The following is a 22,912-nucleotide window of genomic DNA, read 5'->3' on the forward strand; positions in this document are numbered from 1 at the left end:
TTGAATAAAGGCCTACTGAACCCCATTGTCTTACATCAGATAGCGTGATGATTCCGCCAGCACTGTCTGTTGAGGGACGAGCGTCGCATGGGCGTGACGCCACCTGTCGGAAGACCATGACTGAACCCATTAGTGATTACGGAGGACTCCCCTAGAGTAGAATTGACCCTTCAAATGAAAATTGTTTTATCTATAATTGACCCAACCTCAGACAACATTTTTTCCGGGAGAAAATCCCCCCACAATGATCTCAAACTGTGGTTTTAATACACAATAAAAAAATTAACAGACTACCCCTTGCTAAACAGGAGACTCTCGGGTATGTTGTGGTGGACTGTCATAACAATTGCTTCATGGCTAAATTGCGTTTTTAGTGTGGCTAGCCACTGGATGGCTCTGAATGCACTGTCAGCGTGCAGTCAAAGCTACTAACTGGTTTTGGAGCTAATAAAGTCTTGTTCACGCTGGCAGTTAGAAGTGACTCAAATCATAAAAAAAAATATTGCATATCCAATTAGAATCTGATATTTTTCCTGCAGTCTGAACAGCCAAAAAGCACATCGACTCTGATATTTCAAGCCACATTTTTAAAAATCGGATACAAATCTGATTCCTAGCATTGTGACTTGTCTGAACTGTCAAATCTGATTTATTTGCTCAAGTGGTTTTTAGACTTATTTGGCATATCTTGTTGCTTGCTAGCTACTCTGACAGTTTGACAAAAACATGTGGTAGCTAACTACCTTGTTAAGTTACAAACAAATGAGTGAATGTGCTAGCAGGCTAGCTAGTTGACTGCTGTGGCTAGCCAAAAAGGACTCTTTTTTTAAAGTTGGAACATCTTCTCCTTTGAGGCTTTAATAAAAGTGTTCTTACACTATGATTTCAAACATTCAAAGCAATGGGAGACTTCCATGGCAAGCATTGCCAGTCACCTTAGCTTACTACACAACTTGAGTGCGAGGAAGCACGAGCACCACCAGCAATCAACCTTTTCTTGGCCAGGGACCCCCTCCCAGGAAAACCTGCGACCCAAGAACCCCCCATCATACGTTAGCCAATTGTTTCTTTCACGTCTTCATCAGGTGAATAATGGCAAGGAAAAGTAATCAACATTTTAAAATGAATGGATTTGGTAGATAGTTTTCCATTATTTTGACCTCTCCACATTATAAATAGCCTATTAGCTAGAAAGGTAACTCCAAACTAGTGTTGTCAAGATACCATAATTTTGACTCCGATGCCAGGTTTAGTATCATGATACTCAATACCATCACTACTAGCTACCAAAATACCACGTCAAAAAAAGGCGTATTAGTCAAAGGTACAGAATGGTACTTGATGCAGACAGATCTTTTGAGTTCAGTGTCATTACATTTGAAATGTTTGATTTGAGTGTATGCATTAATGAATCAATCATACAATCAGTTTGACTTTGCTAAAAAAATATCTAACTACATAACAATAGTAATAATTTGTTTTAATGGTAAATCTCTATTGATTAAACTGGGTAAATCAAAATGTAGCCTAGGCCTATTTCCAATACAAGTGAATGCATATTCAATAGGAGTGTGTGCATGAATTGAGTTATTGAGCTTGTTTTGGCTGATTTTCATTGTACTGTTCAACAACATTTGCATAGAAGAAGCAATCTCTTATTTTATTGAAGTACACACTGTCTCTTTTATGACCCATAACGTCATTCACAGTCAGTTCGCGGCTCGAGCAACGATGATCTTGACTGGGAGAGACGTGAGGCGGGGGGAGATGAAGTGAATGAATAATGTTTTTGGTGACATTCAGCTTTTGTAATCAGCAATATTTTGCATGATGGTTTGCATATCACAAACAAGGTACTAGGGTAGTGAATTTATGTTGGCTTCAACTATAAGCTACCAAGGAAAGTTAGCCTACAAAGCTGGAAGCTACCAGTATTTTCTTGCATTATAACGTTTTCTAGCCTGTACTGGACATTGTTTTGGGAACAGTAATTAAGTTTCAACATTTGCCGTGTTGCATTATTCAAGTGTGTTAACTTCTGTGCAGCATAAGTGGTGATGTCACCCAGATTCCCAGTGAGTTCAGTGGTTCCTCATGGTAGGCTAGAGCTAGCACTGAGTAAGTGGAGCAGGCACAGTGTTCTCGCGCTATAAGGAGACATCAGCATAGACAGACTTGATCCTTACGTGAGACACGTTTGACAGAAGTACAGAAAGTGAAAAGAATTCTAGTATCGAACAGTTTTTCATGTTCTAGCATTGAAACAGTACCGAAGTTTCGGTATACCGTGCAACACTACTCCAAACACATTTTCGCTAAGAGCAGCTGTTTAGCTGATAAACAAAGGTTCGCAATGCTTTGGCAAACATGTATGTCCAAGTAAAAATAACCTGCCAGCCACACTTGCAGCACTGGTAGCCTACTCGCGGGTACTTTTGCAAATCCTATGTAAGATACTCCAGTGAGTGTAATTTGCTTAATATTAGGAGTTAAGAAAAAACATTGAAATAAAAAATTAAAACATCTGCAGACCTCGGGTTTAATACCCCTGGCCTACGCCACTGCGCACACACACCCGCCATTACCATGACAACTAGCGTAGCCATGTCAGCAAAAGACAACAGTCTGAACACCCATCAGATTTGGTCACTTATAACTTGCTTTTCGGACAGTCAGTATTCCAAAAACCAAACTGATTTGAGCATTAAGGCAGTGTGAACAAATCTCTAGTGCTCTCAAATCGTATCCTGATGTCAACAGCAGATGAATTATATTCATAAGCTAACTTAGCTAGCTAACACACATTTGGAGAAAACTAGTTTATATTAGCTAGATAGCATTAGCATCGGTTTTAATGGTGGCCAGTTTAGCTAGCTAACCCAGCTAGCAAACAATGGAACAAAAGTATAATTTCAGATTAGCAAAGTAATCCAACAGCAAGTACCCCTGGTGTACTGATTAAAATATTTAGCCATATGTTTTTTTTTGTTGATAACCTCAGTTTTTGCCACTGGTGTAATTAGCTTCCTTGCATTTGAAACGTGAGCTTGTCCAAGGCTGGTCAGACTCGTGCCTGGTTAGTAACAGTTGCTATCCAACGGAGCGTTGCGATTGGTTGCCCAAATTTCAGGGGTTGGGTTTAGCGAAGGGTCAATTGTGGGTTCTTTTCAGTTTCTTTTGGGTCTTTGGCTATTCTATACATTTCTCCCTTTGTGATTCAACGTTGCCGATTTGGATTTTTTTTTTTGGGGGGGGAACACTAGGCTAATTTGTTTAAACAGGATTGTTTTCATGTTCATGATGAGATCCTTTCTGTCTCTAAATTAACAGGATCATGTCTAAGCTAATAGTCCATCTCCTATTAGCTTAGGGAGGGTTAACCCAATTGTGCAGGTTGTTAAATCATTGTTTGATTTTGGTCCTGTGTGTGTGTTTGCCCCATATTTGTGTTTGTCATTATTGATTCTCTGAGGGTTGGTTTTGTGCTACTGTCAGTGTGCATTGGTTCCCCCTGCTCCCCTCCTAACCTCCGCCCTGGTCAGTGGTGTGACCTTCAGGGCTCTCTGACCTGCCATTCCAACCCCCCTCATCACACCCAGTCAACCTGCTCCCTCCCTGGTCTCCTGTCCGGTGCCTGGGGCTACCACCAGCACCACTCACAAAAAGAGCCCTAATTGAGTCGGCCGGGAGAAGCAGCTGTGCCATAGAGCTGGAAGGCAGCCAGACAGCATCGGTCACTGCGGAACCAACCACGGAAACAGCAGAACAGGGCTGTCCCTGGTCTCGCTGCCAGGTGATTGGCTGTACCTGGTGATCATGTGACCAGGTGCTGGCTGGATGTGCTTTCAACATCTGACACAGTTGAGAGGGAGATGGGATGGAGACTGTCACTGCTACCGAAATGGGGTAAGGTTTTCCTTTCTTTTTTCTTTTTTTTTTAAAGACCCCCCTCTTCCTTTCTACGATGGACAAAAAATGGAGAAACGTTTTTTTTTATTCTGTCTGTTAATGGGGATTAGGGGCAGGCAGGGAGCTCCTAGCGGGAATAATGGTGTGTTTGTGTGAATAGCGAGGCATAGCCACTAAGCCTTTTGTTTTGATGGTTGGTTGGTGGGAGCGTGAGAGGCAGAGAGTGAGGGAGGCAGGGAGAGAGAGGAGGAGAAGGACAGGGAGGGTGTGGGGGATGTGCATTCATTGCATCGATCTTCTCTACTCTCACTTTATCATCACTGCAAGGGCTGTGTAAAAAAGGGCTGCATTGTGCTTGAGGAGGAAAGAAAAAAAGGATTGGGAAAATGCCATGAAGCAGTGAAGGAGAACCTGCTCATGGCCAAATGCCCAAAATGTCAGTGCTGCTGGTGTGTGTGGTGTACTAAGATGGTGGAGGAGAAGAGAGTGGGCTGGTCCTTAGGATTCTGCTGGTTAGCCTAGTTACTGGTTATGCTCAAACAAAGCAGACTTGTCATTGTGGGTGTGTGATGCTGTCTTTCTCTGGATGCTGTAGGGTTGCTATGGGGTTAGTCTGTCGGTGGTTGTGTTGTCTTAGTCTGTGTTGACATCGCCATTCGTTAATCCCTGGTTGTATTGTGCAGTGTAGCGCCGGGTTAGTTGGGCTAAGTGTAGGCTAACGCCACTAAGTGGCTGCCTACTGTTTCTTTGTGGTGTCAAGGGAAGGGTATTTGACGCTCTGCAGCTGACTGCAGGATTTTTCTGGTCTAGCTATCTGCTGAGGGGGTATCCATCCATACAGTGTCCCACACACACATCCTCACCCACATACACACACCCTCACCCACATACACACCCTCACCCACATGCGCACATGCAGAAAACCTTATCCATCCAGTGCAGTGCTACATTCACTGCCAGTGTCAGGCGAAAGGGAAATGTGAGCTCCTGCCTGGTTGTTTTATCGTGTCAAGATGGAATCCTCATTTGGAGAGAGGAAGACATTTACACGGTGGGTAGGATGCAGAGGCTCTGAATTGTTAACCATTATTGATGGACTGACACAATGATGATCTTTCTTTTTCATTATTCATTATAATGCACCAGCAAGCATCAACCGGTAAAATTGATGATTTTAGAATTTGCTCAATTTAAGCAGTGGATGCATTTTGAGAACATTGATGCAATATTCATGAGGTAGAAAGAGGCAGTCCTCTTCTTCCTCAGCCGCCTCTCTGTTTGTTCTTTCATTCGTTCTTTCTCCCCTTTTGCTTCTCCTCGCTCACACCCCCCTTAAACCCTTTGTAGGCTAAATTTGACAGGTTTATATGGTAGTGCTATTAGCGGTTTGCTTTGTTCAATGTTGTTGCTTTGTTTTCTCTATCTAGAGATATGACTGGTTTTTAGTGGGCTGAATTCTGTGGGGGTATAGATAAGTATGCAGAGGGAGTGGACATGGTAAGATTATATATATATATTTTTTTTTTACCTACATGCTTTGTGTGTATTGTGCAGATTGGCATTAGTCTACATTGTATTTGTCGGTTAGATTAGTCGTAAAAAAAGATTAGCAGTGTTTTCATCCATGGCCTAGCCTAGAGTTTAATGCACACTATTTTCACCTAGAAGGGAGATCAATGTAGCCTACTAGCCTAATTCAAATATCAGTGCATTAGCCTAATATCTGGAGGAAATGAATTACTTAATCTTGAGAGGCTATTACACTGTACATTATGGGGCTGTACAGGAGAAGTAGACTAATATGGAAGTAGTGCGATGATGGAGATGCAGATGGGCCTAATTTGATAATTTGATTAGGAACTGATGTGGATGTTGACGTAATTGCTAATGCAATTATGGACCTGGGAAAAGGAAAGGGTGATACCTAGCTAGTCAGTTGCACAACTGAATGCATTCAACTGAAATCTATCTTCCACATAGAGGCTTGTGTAATTTCTATTACAATTTGTGTAATTATCTGTCAGGAAGGTAGGCTATCTATAACACCATCAGCCATATTCACTATAATACAATAGTTTTAATGTTGATACGACACTGGGGTGCAGTGAAACAATCATCCCAGCATTGCAACCTCATCATCCCAGCACCCTTCAGAGTCAGCAGTATACTGGCTGTTAAATTATGGCGATGATAAGTGCTCTCTCTATTTTATGGCGAAGGCTGGAATTGAATCTCCAAAATGGCCGCCAATTGAACTACCTCAGTCTGCATCTGCAAACAGGGGCATGTCTTTTGGCTCACCTGCAGTTCTCCCCTGTATTGTAAATGCATGAAGTGGCAGTGTATCAATAAAAATAAATGGCCCTCCCCCGATCCAGTTTTGGTGATGGTGTAGATTTACACGTTGTTTTGGTTACCCCTGCGCATCAGCCAGTGCATTGACAGAATTCACAGGATGGTTCAGGAATGTTGAATATTAGGCTTAGGTGGTTCTGGAATGCTCCTGAGTGTTCTTCTCTGCTCATCCTGTGTATAGGATCCATCCTAGTGAGGGCAATATTGACATTTTGGGACAGACTCACTGCCCAATCAACCCAGTCTAATTGACTCATTGAATTCAGTTGGATCAGCATTGGAATTGCTTGTCTAGAACTTTGGCAAACAAATACTTTTAGCCTAGGCAACCAGAACAATGTTGCAACCAATGCCATGGTTCAGAATTACTAATAGGGCACTGTGAAGTTGATTTGATTAGTCAATGTCGACCAGTGGATAATATAGGCCACTGTGTGGGCTAGTTAGTTAGGTCTATGCTATATGCTCACAGATAAAGCCTTCTGCCACACAGAACTGGCAAAGGTAGAGATCCCAAAAGGCCTACATGCCAAGGCCATTGCTGATATTTAACATGTCACTAATAATTTAGTAACAGAGTGATACATTTTTCCACCGCAGTGATCTAGTTACTACTCGCCCGCTTGCTGCTTCCCTCCACCCTCTCCATAATGGATGATCTAAAAATACAAACTTTTCCTCAGCAAGACGCGTGAGCCCCCCTCTGTCGTGTAGAGTTGTCTTCACATGGCAGTATGGGGCTGTTTGGTGCGTGAGTAATGGTGTTCCCTTGGCTGCCCGACCCATCTTCTGTCTTCTAGAACTCCTCTTCTCAGCTGATATCCGCAAGAGCGAGGTTAACACATTAATAAGCCTGCCTTAAACGTGGCCTAGTTGGAATGCACTGTATGGTATGTGGTCCTTAGTCAGATACATCAAGTGTATAGCCCACATATTGGCCCTAAATTGCAGAGATTTTGATGTCAGTGGACATGGCCTATGTCGTATGGAATATCAATATCGTGTTGTAGACTGTGCTTAATCTGTTTATCGTTATATTATATATGTTTTCTATTTGATTAGGTAGTACTGCTTATGGCCATGTACATTGAGAATGGAGTGGATGGCATGTCTGTGGTAGTTGGCAATGAACCACTTGACAGGTGGGATGGCACCATTCTGCTCTGGCTGCTGCTGCTCTTCCCATCAGTGTCTGCCTGTGGATTGGGCTTCCTTTGCAGTGAAGATTATCAGTTGAAATAATTTGACCTTTTATCTTCTTTCGTTATATCCTCTTTCTATTCGTGTGTCTAAGCAATATTGTTTTAGAATACATTTAGCTAAAAGTTAGCCTAATAACAAACCTACTACTGTACAATTTAAGGTGAAAGCCAGAATTATCATAATTATGTTCACTTCCATCAAGTTTCATTTGTTCAAAATACAAAAAATACAAAATCCTAGAAGAAAAAACCGACACTGCTTGCAAAATCTGCCCGGGCGTGAATTATTCATAAGCCTAGTGTGTTAAAACCGGTGTGTGTGAAAATTGCTCTTATCCCAAAGCTATATAAATAATTTATGGTTCTGATTCTCTAGATCTGACCCTACTTTCTCAGAAATTTTTAATTGAATCTTGCGTAATGACTTTTAATTTAATACGATCCACTGCTCTCTTACTCTGAGCCTTCTATGACCCACGTGCTTGGGCCCTCAAGCAACTGGCCCTGTCAAGGCTAGCCTAAGTCCTGCCTGTGTAGCAGAAAAAGTTTTAAATTATCATCTAGGCTAACCATTGCTGAACATGTATTTTCCATGGAGCCATCAATGTAATGGTGATAGTGAATGTATCAAGGATTTAATAACCTATTTTCTCTTATGAGTTGGATATTAATTGACTTTACATGTCATGATCACTTACTCACCACTGACTGTAATGTAATTTTACCCATCAATCAAAATGTAGGCCTAATGGATTAATGACGATTAGGCAACGTCTGTTTTATGGGCAATTTTCCAGTGATAGGCGGAGCTGAAAAAACCTTAACGGTCGTAATGTGTCCTCTTAGGTCAAGAGGTAGTCCAAGATGGCTGCAGCGTCTTATGATCAGCTGCTGAAGCAAGTGGAGGTACTGAAGATGGAGAACTCCAACCTTCGACAAGAGCTTGAGGACAACTCGAACCACTTGACCAAACTGGAGACTGAAGCCTCCAATATGAAGGTAAAAGGCAGAAAACAGATTTTCTATTATTTACTAAGAAACCAGGTTTGTTCATTATGGCACAGTGTAGCAAACAGGCTTTTCTTATTGGATAAGTACAGATGGTAGGCTCTCTCCCCGTTCCACTCCTTTTCTAAGCTTTCCCTTCCGTTTCATGCCTACTGAACACAACCCAGCTTTTCCTAGTACCTAGGGCCCTAAAAAATATGCGTTGCGGAGAATGCAGACGGAATCACGGAATCCAGACATTAAAACGGAATTCAACACTATTCAAAAATGTATTGAACTTAGTAGGAAATCAACTAAATCTATTGAATTTATTCGAAAATGCATTAATTTGCGCAAGTGAATCATAAGACATGAAGGAACAAAATCCATCAATGATTCAAATTGTCTTGCAACTTTCTGAAACGGCATAGGAATGCCCGTCTGTGTGTGTGGCGCGACGTATGCCTACACTTTGTGTAGCTGTTAACGATGATGCTAATGATAACCTTCTTCTGGTAGAGATGGAAAGGCTTTCCCTATCTGGCAGAATGATATGATTATTTGCATCAATCCAGTGGCCATTTTTTTTGCAAACTCTGCAATCACATGAGTGCAGCAGCAATACCGGCCTCTTCCTGGTGCTCACTTGCATTAAAGGCTAACTTCACCCAAAAATTGACATTTCAAAAAAAATAATCCCAGACCTCAATTTTTCTCCTGATGTGGTTTAAACATTGATGTGGACTTAACATCTAATGTAATCGTTTTTCTATAAATAAATTAAAAAGTGTGTTTTGAGAGTGAAAACATGGGGAAACTGATATCTGGAAAAAGAAAACAGAATTAGGAAAAAAGCTTTTAGGGCCCTACGTACCCCAATGCTTGAATTGTGCCCTTTTGTTTTGGCACGTCCTGAAAACCGTAAAACGCTAAAGCAGCAACCTTTTAGAGTCCATTGTGCTCATGTTTGATCTGGTGTCTGTTATGGTGTTAGTCAATGGCATGGCTCTATGTTTTTTTATGTTTTATCCCTTAGGAGCTTTTGGGGATTTTATTTGCCTTACATGTCATTTTGAGGGTAGAGAGGGTTGAATTTGACATGCATCTGCCAACCAATCGAAAACCAGATGTCACAGACATAACCAATCAGCCTATAGCTAGCTATCTTGATTTTTATGTATTCTATAAATAAGCTTTGCTGTATAATTTAAAGGTAAAATACACTGCATTTCAAACAGTCAGCAATAATCTAATGAATTCAGGGCTTGTGAAATTATACTTAGGCTAAGTATAAGCCTTCCACAACCATAAAACCCACTAATAATTACATTATTTTATCAAAATAGTTTAATCTGCTTTTTTGCACTAATCACTGATCTGGCTTTCAAATCTATGAAAATGCCCTTTTGTTTACAAATTTAGCCACAACCATGCATAATGCACATTCACTAATAATGACTAACTTCTTATAGCAGGCATTATAGAAAATGAACACAGGTCTCATGAACAATCTCAAGCACAAGCCCACGTGCTAGTGAGTAGCCAGCTGATCTTTATATTTAAAGTCTAGCCAACTTGGATCTATTTGCTAGCTAACAAGGTTGAACAGTTTAATTGATATAAACACACCCTTCTGTCCATCTCCAACTGTTTGAACAGTATGCTAGCCAGTCCACTTTGTTCAGATGTTGAAATCAAGTGGCCTACCTTATTCTCAGAATGAGAACGAGTTGCCAATTCCTTATATAATAGTTGTTTTATGCTCATTGCACATTTGTAAAACAGACAAGACAGCTAGTCTGTGGCTAAAATGCTGCTAGCGGTACGTGCTACTGCAATACCAAGCGCAACAGAAACTGAGCATTCATTTTCCAGAATCTATGTTCATTGATGCTCCCCTTTTAGTAGGGTCTGCTCTTCGTGCAATTTGAGGAGTTGAAACATAAAAGGTTGTTGTTTAGAAAAGGTTAACCTCTCCTCTATTACAGTAAAATGTCTCAATGTGTTTCAGTGTCCATATGATGGATTCTGTTGGACCAAACAGCAAATAGCGAGTTGAAACCGCTTGTTGTGAGAAAGGAAGATGTGATCTTTAATCTTTGTTCTTGTGGCAAGGTGAGGGGCTTGGTGTCTGTGTGGGCGTGGGAAGTTGCACAGAAGGAGCGAAGGAGACGAGACCAAAAAGACATGAGAACAAGCGGACATAAAAGCTCAAAAACAAAAATACAAAAAAACTTTATTATTGCGATACAGGCATTTGGAATATTGTGCAAAAACATACATTCAAATGAATTGAATTAATTCTATGTATTGCCCAACCCTACTTACTAGCTGTCAAATCTTTGTTTTCTCCGCCCTTGTTTAATCAATTCCTCTGAAAGCTCATTGGAGGTCCAAGGGAGGGACCGTTGATCCTCTCCTCCAATGCACTTTGAGAGGTTTTGAGGAAAGATTTGGTTATTAACACTTTCAGACACAGCCTAAGTCTGTGTTCATGAGAGGAGCTGTCATCCTGGGCTAGGCTGCTGAATGTCTCACACACTCACACAGACAGAGGGGTTGGATGTGCCAGCCTGCTTGGTTACGTAATTGGATGATGTGACCTGGCAGGCTGAGGATACAGGAGGTGATTTAACTCCCAGGGCTTTTCTCTTCTCACAGGAACATTTTGGTTCTCAACAGTCTTTGTCAATGTCTTCTACCCCACAATGCACCCCTGGGTAGTCAGGGGTGCCACCTCACATTAGTGAGCGCTACTCTCTTACGTGTGGCAGTGAATGTAGTTGGGAAACACACTCCAATATACTTCTCGTCTCCTGATCATGAATTTGTAAGAAAGAGGGGCAGTGAAATGAAAACAAGAGAAGGAAAGTGGATGTGATGATGGTTTAGTTGCTGAAATTGTACCAAGGGCCATTTTGTTTCTCAGGTTAAAAACTCAAAGCTTTACTGACCCTGTTTTTCCACACAAGAATATTGAGCCTATTATAGGGCAGCTACATGATAAGAATGGGGGATATACTCCCCCTGTTCATGTGTGTGGCCTGTAACGCTTATCTCAATGTTCTATATAAAGACACAATACTGTGTATAGGCCTGCTAGTTTACAGACATTTAGTCTGGGCATTATGTAAATGTTGTCTAATGTAACAGTAACCCAAAATGACCGCACATTCACTGCCGCCATATTTTCTTGGATGCAAACAGCCGGCAGTAGAAGATTAGTCCATGCATTATTCATCCTAGCCAATTTACACGCTAGTAGCCTGGGAGCCAATATAATGAATCTAGCCACCCAGTCCCTTCAGCAGGGAGGAGAGGGAGCTTATGAGGATCTAAACCGTCTTTATCTTCCGACTTCCCCCACCCATTTTATTTTCTTAGGGTGCGTCCCAAATGGCACCCTATATGGTGCGCTACTATGGTCCCTGTCAAAAGTAGTGCACTACAGTGCCTTCTGAAAAGTATTTACACCCCTTGACTTTTCCACATTATGTTGTGTTTCAGCCTGAATTTTAAATTGATTCAATTGAGACTTTGTGTCACTGTCCCACACACAATACCCCATAATGTCAAAGTGCAATTAGCTATGTTTTTACACATTTTTACAATTAATTAAAAGTGAAATGATTAAATGTCTTGAGTCTAAGTGTTCAACCCTTTTATTATGGCAAGCCTAAATGTGCTCAAGTCCCATAATAAGTTGCATGGACTCACTCTGTGTGGGAATAATAGTGTTTAACATGATTTTTGAATGACCACCTCATCTCTGTACCCCACACATACAATTATCTGTAAGGTCCCTCAGTCGAGTAGTGAATTTCAAACCCGATTCAACCACAAAGACCAGGGACGTTTTCCAATGCCTTACAAAGAAGGGCACCTATTGGTAGATGGGTACAAATAAAATAAAAAAGCAGACATTGAAAATCCCTTTGAGCATGGTGAAGTTATTAATTACACTTTGAATGGTGTATCAATACACCCAGTCACTTCAAAGATAGATACAGGTGTACTTTCTAACTCCGTTACTGGAGAGGAAGGAAACGGCTCAGGGATTTCACTATGAGGCCAATGGTGACTTTAAAACAGTTGCAGAGTTTAATGGCTGTGACAGGAGAAAATTGAAGATGGATCACTCCACAATACTAACCTCTAATGAGAGTGAAAAGAAGGAAGCCTTTACAGAATAAAAAATATTCCAAAACATGCATCCCTTATGCAGTAAGGCACTAAAGTAAAACTGCAAAAAATGTAGTAAAGAAATTAACTTTGTCTGAATACAAAGTGCTATGTTTGGGGCAAATCTAACAACGCATTACTGAGTACCACTCATATTTTCAAGCATGGTAGTGGCCGCATCATGTTGTTTTGGTATTTTATTAGGATCCCCATTTAGCTGTTGCAAAAGCAGCAGCTACTCTTCCTGGGGTCCACACAAAACATGAAATAATACAGAACATTAATAGACAACAGCTCAAGTACAGAACTACATACAGTTTCTATTTATTTTTTTGTTGCAAAAGGCACACGTAGCCTACATATCAATACATATACACAAACTATCTAGGTCGAATAGGGGAGAGGCATTGTGCCATGAGGTGTTGCTTTATCTGTTTTTTGAAGCCAGGTTTGCTGTTCACATGAGCAATATAAGATGGAACTGAGTTCCATGCAATAATGGCTCTATGTAATACTGTACGCTTTCTTGAATTTGTTCTGGATTTAGGGACTTTGAAAAGACCCCTGGTGGCATGTTATGGGTATGCTTGTCATCGGCAAGGACTATGGAGTTTTTTTAGGATAAAAAAAACAAAACAGAATAGAGCTAAGCATAGGCAAAATCCTAGAGGAAAACCTGGTTGTCTGCTTTCCAACAGACACTGGGAGACTAATTCACCTTTCAGCAGGACAATACCCTAAAACACAAGGCCAAATATACACTGGATTTGCTTACCAAGATGACGTTGAATGTTCCTGAGTGGCCTAGTTACAGTTTTGACTTAAATCGGCTTGAAAATCTATGGCAAGACTTGAAAATGGCTGTCTAGCAATGATCAACAACCAATTTGACAGTTTGAATAATTTCTTTAAGAATGTGCTAATATTTTACAAGCCAGGTGTGCAAAGCTCTTAGACTTGCCCAGAAAGACTCACAGCTGTAATCGCTGCCAAAGGTGGTTCTAATACACTTGTGTCAATTCGATTTCTGTGTTTCATTTTCAATACATTTGGCAACAATTCTAAAAACATGCTTACACTTTGTCATTATGGGGCGTTGTGTGTAGATTGGTCCCCCAATTATTATTTTTTAAATTCCTTTTCAATTCATGCTGTAATACAACAAAATGTGGAATAAGTCCAGGGGTATTAATTATTTATTTCTGAAGGCATAGGGTGCCATTTGGGACGTAGACTCAATGTGAATGAAAGAGAATTTGGCTGTGCAGACAGATACCAACTAGCCAGCTAACCAGCCAGCCCCTCCATCTCTTTCTTACCCCAGAGGCAGGCAGCGCTCCCTGGGTTGGCTTCAGTATGTCAGTGCCTCCCTGGAGGATGGATGGTGCTATACCATGCATGCTAATGAGGAGATGGCTGGCTAGGGGGGCTCCCTACTCCCTAGCCCATGAAGTAGAGTATCTTAAATAAGACATCGGTCTTATCTCCCCCCTTCCCCAACAAAAATAAAACCCTTGCGCTTGTCTTTTCCTGCTTGCACTGACTTTGCTGATAAAGTCTTTGTTACTTACTGTGATATGTGGTTGTCTCTCCTAGCTATCTTAAGATGAATGCACTAACTGCAAGTCACTCTGGATATGAGCGTCTGCTAAATTACTGAAATGTAAGTAAAGTCAAGACTGCATATCCTTTCCTGAATCCCAAATCAACCCCTAGCCTCTACCATTTGTGTTGATCTGGCAGAATGGTAGTAGGCTGGTAGCTCCTATCTTGCCCTCTGATAGACTATGTGGAATTGTTGCCATATTGCTTACACCAATCTAATCCTCTCTGATCTAATCAAATGCCCAGGGCATGCAGGCTAAGGTTTGATTTGTTATTCAGTGTGAGAGCTCACTGCTTTTGTAGAGCTTTTTTCCGATGTAGCCTTTTCATTTCCTGGTAATAACACAGTGTACGGACTCACAGCATCACAGCATGTAGGGACTTGCTTAGGTATATTTTTGGTGCAAGCTTAGTCAGTCATTAGCTATTAGTCATTGATGGGGAGAGTCTTACAGTATGTGTCATCAGTCTTACTCACAGTATCTGAAACTGTCTACACACTTTCCAGTATTTTTGGAGCTGGTTCGGGTTTGAGTGAGGGGCTCTGCGCTGCCCTTAGCTGGGGAGAGTCTTCCTTTGTTAGTCTTCCAACACTGTTGACACATCCTTTATCTCAGTAGGTTTGGAGCTGAGTTTGGGGTTTGCCTCAGTCTCACTTTTGGGTGAATGTGAGGCAAGGGGTCTGCCGGCTCTACCCTTAGCTAAGTAGCAGTGCTGAATGTGCCACTCTAACTATTAACAATGCACTCAATCAGCTCTGCCTCTGCGTAGTCTGTGTCTGCTCTGGCTCAAATGGAAAATCCTGCCAACTCAGTGAATTTAGTAAGCCTAGGGCTATGCTACCTGCTACTCTGCAAACAGATATTTCACACTTGAGGGGGGGTGGCGCACCCCTTTGTGTAGCTGCAGATACAGAATCAGCCTGGGTTTGGCTTAGGGATTTTAAGGAGATATCAAATAAATAAGAAAATGTGTTAAAAAACAGAAATGTTCAAGTTTTAGTAATTGTCACAGTTGAGCTATGCTCTCCGTTCCATGATCTAAAGATATTATGAATAACCAGACATTGATACTGTAAACGGTTAATGAGTCACATTTTATTAGTTGTATAATGTGGATAGCAATGTCCTCATCAACAGTAAAAGATAAGAAATGTTATTTTATGGTCGCACCCCGACAGTTGGTTTAAGTGCGCAAAACCTTTTATTTTGTTAGAGCTCTATTGTGATTCAGTTCAGTTTGTGCCTGTTGCAACTTCCAGTTTTTATTGTCCCCCACGATGAAATCAGGGAAGGGACTGTGGATCTGTCTCCATCCGCTAGTATGTTCGTATGTTTGTTTGTCACCTACGATATCTCAGACCACACTGGCCCGATTTTTGATGAAACTTGGGTAAATGATGCTTCTTACCGTAGAGATCCGGCATTTACAAAATGACCCTGATTGGCCCAAGGGGGGTGCTGCAGAATTCGTGGGAGATATGTTTACTGTTGCCTTGTTTTCTTTTGTAAATACTTGTACAGTTTTCACCGGCTTATTCTTCACTTGATAGTAAAAATCCTTACTCTGGCAAGAACAAACACACCATCGTATGCCTCCTCACTGTAAAATCTAACCACTGGGCCAACTTCACAATAATCTTTGCACTTGGTGCCACAGCAGCATTCATTGTGTTGACCTGTATTGTTTTTATTTCCTTCCTGGACTATATAGCGCCATAGTGTGTGTGCCTTAGAGAGAGCAGCCTACTGCATCCTGCTTACTAAATAGTTTTTAGCCTAATACTTGGCCTAGTCTGAAGTAAATTAAGTGTTTTGTTGGTTAACGGTAGCCTAAGTAGTAAAATCACAGTGACTGTAGTGCAAGGATTCTGCAGGTCCTAAATAGGGGGAAGGGTTATCATTTGCAACCAAGTGAAGTATTATGCCTATCTTGTAGTAATATGACCTCCATAGTATTCCTTACTGGGTAGAACCACTGTTGAGATAATACATAATTAGATAATTGAAGGGGTGGATAATGTTTATGACTAATGGATGAGATTACAAACAGTCTGCCTTTTCCCCTGTGGTAATCAGTCTCATATTCATCAGAAACAATATCTTCCTCTCTGGCACGTTTAGAGCACGCTTGCACACACACAGACACTGCTGCTTCTGAGACGCTCCCTTCCCTCTGCACCTCAAGGAAGGCAGGACGTCTTTTTTTTAGTGTCTCTCCTTTCCACACATTGTATCTGATGAATGCGCCTCTCTCATTTCCGTCCTCCAGCCATTTCCTCTCTCCTCAGGGCTCAGGGGCCGCGTCCCAAAAGGCACCCTATTCCCTTTAGAGTGCACTACTTTTGACCAGGGCCAATAGGGCTCTGGTCAAAAGTAGTGCACTATATAGGGAATAAGGTGCCATTTGGGATGCGGACAGGCTCACAGATGCAGGGAGACAAGAGGCGAGCACAAACACCACACTCTTCATCATTGAGCACAGAGCAGGCTTCCTCTCTTTCCTACCCACCAAGCCAATTACACACAGCAAAACGAGCTCCATTTTAGTTAGATAATTATGTTTACAAACACTCAAGCACTCACTCAATTTGAACTTATCTTATGCAGCCTACTTAACATACGCTTTAGATAAGTACTACACCTCTAACAATCTTCAATCATGTCATCCTGTGTGTGTAAAGGAATTATATGAAGTGAATATGTGTCCTTTAGTAGTGGTTTCTTTGCAGCAATTCGACCATGAAGGCCTGATTCACACAGTCCCCTCTGAACAGTTGATGTTGAGATGTGTCTGTGACTTGAACTCTGTGAAGCATTTATTTTGCCTGCAATTTCTGAGGCTGGTAACTCTAATGAACTTATCCTCTGCAGAAGAGGTAAATCTGGGTCTTCCATTCCTGTGGCGGTCCTCCTGAGAGCCCGTTTCATCATAGCGCATGATGGTTTTTGCGACTGCACTAGAAGAAACTTTAAAAGTTCTTGAAATGTTCCGTGTTGACTGACCTTCATGTCTTAAAGTAATGATGGACTGTCGTTTCTCTTTGCTTATTTGAGCTGTTCTTGCCATAATATGGACTTGGTCTTTTACCAAATAGGGCTATCTTCTGTATACCTCCCCTACCTCATTTCTGGTCTACCTTAATCATAAAATTACACAAAACAAATCTATGGTGATGTTGGTCTCTTAAGTATAGTAGTTAGGATACTTCACTCATTAGTCTCGTAATCTAATCCCACCACCCTCCACGCCTGCCTTCCATGACAACATCAATGCTTGTTTTTTCCATATTGTGCATCATATGTCGTGATATTTTTTTACATCTCATTCTCAAGGACATTTACAGTCCGTATAGTACAAAAGCAGGACATGGCCTAGCCCCTCTCTCCCACCAAGACACATGCACTCTCCCTCCCCCACCCAGGCTCACATGCCAACCAACAACCAAACCCCAGGGCCTTGTGGGAGCCCAGCTCAGATGAAACGAGAGCCTGATGATAGACACCCCGGCGTGCTGGGCTCTGGCTCTGCAGATGGGTACTTTTAAAGCATCGATTTCCATTACTGGGAGTATAGGGTGACTTTTTTAAAAGCCTGTGTGTAGTGTGTGTGTGTGTTGTAGAGGGAATGCTGCAGCACTAATCACTCTGCAGGGATGCCCTCGTCATATTCTAGCCGGTCTCTCTGTTGGATTTACTTATTGTGTGCAAGAAGGGTTGGGCGGTATCCAGATTTTCATACCTTCATACCGTTCCTGTACCATTCCGGGGTATACGGTATTACCGGCAGTGTAATGAAGGGGCGCTATTTCATTCCAAATGTTAAGAAATAAACCTTGACGTACAAAACAAATGTAGGCAGCAGGGATCTTGATCCAGGAGGGGATTGATTGTCTCTGCTGTAACCAAGAAGCTTAATCTTGCAAGCTAGCCACTTAGCTAGCAAGTTAGCAAGCCCTGAGCTGGAGTTAATTTATTTGGCACATTTTAGATAGGCCTATAATAGCTTTAGTGTACTTGTGCTTGCCTTGCAGTAATGATTAGCCTGTCGTCAACTTAATTTAATCTCAATGACCCGGTGGTTATTTAAGCAATAAGACCTGAGGAGGTGTGGTATATGGCCAATATACCACAGCTAAGGGGTGTTCTTAGCCACGACGCAACGCATTGCATCATGCCTAAGAACAGCCCTTAGCCGTGGTATATTGGCCATATACCACAAACCCCCAAGGTGCCTTATTGCTATTATGAACTGGATATCAACGTAATTAGAGCTGTAAAAATAAATGTTTTGTCGTACCCGTGGTATACGGTCTGATATACCACAGCTGCCAGCCAATCAGCATTCAGGGCTCGAACAGCCCAGTTTATAAAATTTTTTTGGGACACATGTATTTGAGCTAAATTCCAACCATATTCATTGATAAAGGTAACCCAATTTAACAAATCACACCAAAAAATAAATACTCTGAAAATGTTATGCAATTAAAATAAACAAAAATGCGTTTTCCTTATGCGGAAAAAGTTAGTACACCAGTAACTTTACCATCACATTTAATGGCTAAAATTCGAATCAGGTGCACCAAAACAGGTGCAAATTATTTGGAAAATCATTAGAGAAACGTAGGAGGGTCCAGCCTTCCATAAAGATTAGAAACTTGGTCTGGTTAGGTCTTAACCATATGGGGTGTGGTAACACATCATGCCAAGATCAAAAGACCTACCCGAGGCCCTCAGAAGAAAGATTATTGAGTCTGGGTGGGGTTAAAATCCAGACCACTGGCAATCTACCTAGGACAGGTCGTCCCACCAAATTCAGCCAAAGAGCTGAAGAACCCCAGGTTAACATCAAGGGATCTACAGGCCTCTCTTGCCACAATCAATGTCGAAGTACATGAGTCAACTGTCAGAAAGAGACTGCACAAACTTGGCCTACATGGGAGGTCAGGAAGGAAGAAGCCTCTGCTCTCAAAAAATAATATCAAGACACGACGGACGTTTGCCAGACAACACCTGGGTGAAGACCAAAACTACTGGAACAATGTGCTCTGGACAGATGAGTCAAAGTTGGAGTTGTTTGGTCGCAATGCCAGACTCCGTGTTTGGTGAAAATTAAACACTGCCTCTGAACAGAAGAACCTCATACCAACTGTAAAGCATGGAGGCGGTGGCATTATGGTTTGGGGCTGCCTCAGGGCCAACATGCCATCATTGAGTCAACCATGAATTCTATATTGTACCAGAGAATTCTTGAGGAGAATGTGAGGCTGTCAAAAAGCGGAAGCTGAACTGAACATGGATCTTGCAACAGGACAATGATCCAAAACACAAAAGCAAAGCTACAACAGAATGGCTCAAAAATAAGAAATGGAGGGTTATGGAATGGCCGAGTCAAAGCCCAGATCTCAATCCTATCGAAATGCTGTGGGAGACTTGAAGCGGGCCGTGCATGCAAGAAAGCCCTCGAACATGACACAGTTGAAGCAGTACTGTAAAGAAGAGTGGGCAAAAATTCCTCCCAGTCGATGTAAGAGACTGATAGATACTTACAAGAAATGTCTACATAAAAACATTTCAGCCAAAGGGGGCAACACAAGCTATTGAAGCTAGGGGTGTACTTATTTTTTCCGCACTATGGAATTGCATTTCTGTAGATTTTTGATGAATAAATGATTTCAAAGTATAATTTTTCAGTGTAATTTGTTAAATTAGGTTACCTTTATCTGTCAATAGTGTTGAAGTGAAGATTACATATCCATCTGTCCAAATATGTTTTTAAAAAAAGACAACTTTCCAGGGGGTGTACTTACTTTTTTTCCCACTGTACAGTCATATGAAAAAGTATTGTCAGCCACCAATTGTGCAAGTTCTCCCACTTAAAAAGATGAGAGAGGCCTGTAATTTTCATCATAGGTACACGTCAACTATGACAGACAAAATGAGATTTTTTTTCTCCAGAAAATCACATTGTAGGATTTTTTATGAATTTATTTGCAAATTATGGTGGAAAAAGTATTTGGTCAATAACAAAAGTTTCTCAATACTTTGTTATATACCCTTTGTTGGCAATGACACAGGTCAAACGTTTTCTGTAAGTCTTCACAAGGTTTTCACACACTGTTGCTGGTATTTTGGCCCATTCCTCCATGCAGATCTCCTCTAGAGCAGTGATGTTTTGGGACTGTCGCTGGGCAACACAGACTTTCAACTCCCTCCAAAGATTTTCTATGGGGTTGAGATCTGGAGACTGGCTAGGCCACTCCAGGACCTTGAAATGCTTCTTACGAAGCCACTCCTTCGTTTCCCGGGCGGTGTGTTTGGGATCATTGTCATGCTGAAAGACCCAGCCAAGTTTCATCTTCAATGCCCTTGCTGATGGAAGGAGGTTTTCACTCAAAATCTCACGATACATGGCCCCATTCATTCTTTCCTTTACACGGATCAGTCGTCCTGGTCCCTTTGCAGAAAAACAGCCCCAAAGCATGATGTTTCCACCCCCATGCTTCACAGTAGGTATGGTGTTCTTTGGATGCAACTCAGCATTCTTAGTCCTCCAAACACGACGAGTTGAGTTATTACCAAAAAGTTCTATTTTGGTTTCATCTGACCATATGACATTCTCCCAATCCTCTTCTGGATCATCAAATGCACTCTAGCAAACTTCAGATGGGTCTGGACATGTACTGGCTTAAGCAGGGGGACACGTCTGGCACTGCAGGATTTGAGTCCCTGGCGGCGTAGTGTGTTACTGATGGTAGGCTTTGTTACTTTGGTCCCAGCTCTCTGCAGGTCATTCACTAGGTCCCCCCGTGTGGTTCTGGGATTTTTGCTCACCGTTCTTGTGATCATTTTGACCCCACGGGGTGAGATCTTGCGTGGAGCCCCAGATCGAGGGAGATTATCAGTGGTCTTGTATGTCTTCCATTTCCTAATAATTGCTCCCACAGTTGATTTCTTCAAACCAAGCTGCTTACCTATTGCAGATTCAGTCTTCCCAGCCTGGTGCAGGTCTACAATTTTGTTTCTGGTGTCCTTTGACAGCTCTTTGGTCTTGGCCATAGTGGAGTTTGGAGTGTGACTGTTTGAGGTTGTGGACAGGTGTCTTTTATACTGATAACAACTTCAAACAGGTGCCATTAATACAGGTAACGAGTGGAGGACAGAGGAGCCTCTTAAAGAAGAAGTTACAGGTCTGTGAGAGCCAGAAATCTTGCTTGTTTGTTATTGACCAAATACTTATTTTCCACCATCATTTGCAAATAAATTCATTAAAAATCCTACAATGTGATTTTCTGGATTTTTTTTCCTCCATTTGTCTGACATAGTTGACGTGTACCTATGATGAAAATTACAGGCCTCTCTCATCTTTTTAAGTGGGAGAACTTGCACAATTGGTGGCTGACTAAATACTTTTTTTCCCCACTGTATATGGATTCTCCTCTTGGTCTTTCATTTACGGTCAGCTAGTAGTCAGCTGTGTTCTCTTCTATTCACATGTTAGCAACAACATGTTTGTCACCCCTGATGGTCTGGATAGTGGTTCTGCTAGGAACTGCTGTGACTCAGAATAGAATGAAGGGCTCTTTATCATATGATCCCAGCCTGATAATGCAGCCATTGTTTGGTGCATCTGGACATCTCACACACTCTCCAGAGAGAGAGAGAGAGAGAGAACGCAACACACAGCCCGGTGTGTGTGTGTGTGTGTGTGTTTTTAGTTTTCTGCCATCGTTGGGCTCCAAACAAGCCCAGCCCTCCTGTCTGACCCTCTTTCAGCCCGCTCCTCGACGCATGAGCTAGGGTCAGAGGTCAAGGGGTAGAGGTCAGCGGACACTGACCCTCAGGGTCATCCGTTGGGAGTAAACCCTTCAATGTAATGCAGCTGGATGGATGTAGCCTCTGTGGCCTCTATCTGCTCTCTGGCTAGAGACAACCAGGATGGAAGGAAAGCCCTGTTTCCTGAGGGGGAGCCGCGTTGTCACCCGACATTATGTTGTCAGACATCGCTCCTCTGCTCTGATGCTTCGCTCTCTCCTCAGACTCACCGCAGGTCAGGAAACTACTCTTTCTCTTCCACTTACAAAATGGCATAACAATCTACCAAACTATAAAGAATCATTCAACCTGGAAAGAAATGTGTAGTAACTTTTTAATGACCTGCAACACAAAATTGCAGTTAATACAATATAAGGTCCAAACTGTAGTACGGACATGATCGTATCCAGCCTCTCGTTCGTTACGCTGTATGATTCTGATTATAGGCCTAGTTGTTTTAACACTGGACTTATTATTCTCCTCTTTAGGTTCATTGTGGTAAGTCCTCCTGTAGCAAGGGAGTTTCAATAGGCTAATCAAGTTCATGATCTTTTTCCAGTCATGTTATGTAGAGCCGAGCAGTTAACTGATTTCTACATTTATGCAAACAGATTATGGACAGGACACGTACTCTAACAAACCCTGGCTTAGAGCGTTCTAGATCTGTAGATCTTTATAATGAGGTGTAGGCTACATTAGGTTGTGGGTTCAGAGTTCAGTTTTACAACTTTTTATTTGTGGATGTAGGCCTGCAGCAAACAATGCATTGCTTGTCGGCTACTGTATGTCTGAGTTTGTTGGCCTGTAATGTAAAAAGACTAGAGACTGAGATGCACAAAAAAAAACAGTGCTCAAACT

General features: G+C 41.8%; 1 protein-coding gene across 6 annotated transcripts in view; it reads left to right on the top strand.

The window, feature by feature from the left end:
* The window catches only part of LOC121582828 (adenomatous polyposis coli protein-like), a 64,754-nt gene that overhangs the window by 17,621 nt on the left and 24,221 nt on the right, over positions 1 to 22,912 (top strand). The window contains exons 1-2 of one of the 6 annotated variants that reach the window (XM_041898950.2): positions 3,860 to 3,906; positions 8,313 to 8,465. The exons of 1 other annotated variant lie outside the window; for it this stretch is intronic. In XM_041898950.2, the coding sequence (XP_041754884.2) occupies positions 8,331 to 8,465 (135 nt within the window). In that variant the 5' untranslated portion in view covers positions 3,860 to 3,906; positions 8,313 to 8,330. Of the gene's footprint in view, positions 1 to 3,822; positions 3,907 to 4,833; positions 4,961 to 5,332; positions 5,407 to 8,312; positions 8,466 to 22,912 lie in introns of those variants that run through there. 4 more of the 6 variants (XM_041898951.2, XM_041898954.2, XM_041898952.2 and 1 more) reach the window with 4 other exon arrangements.

Source organism: Coregonus clupeaformis, chromosome 15, assembly GCF_020615455.1.
Source record: "Coregonus clupeaformis isolate EN_2021a chromosome 15, ASM2061545v1, whole genome shotgun sequence".
NCBI lineage: Eukaryota > Metazoa > Chordata > Actinopteri > Salmoniformes > Salmonidae > Coregonus > Coregonus clupeaformis.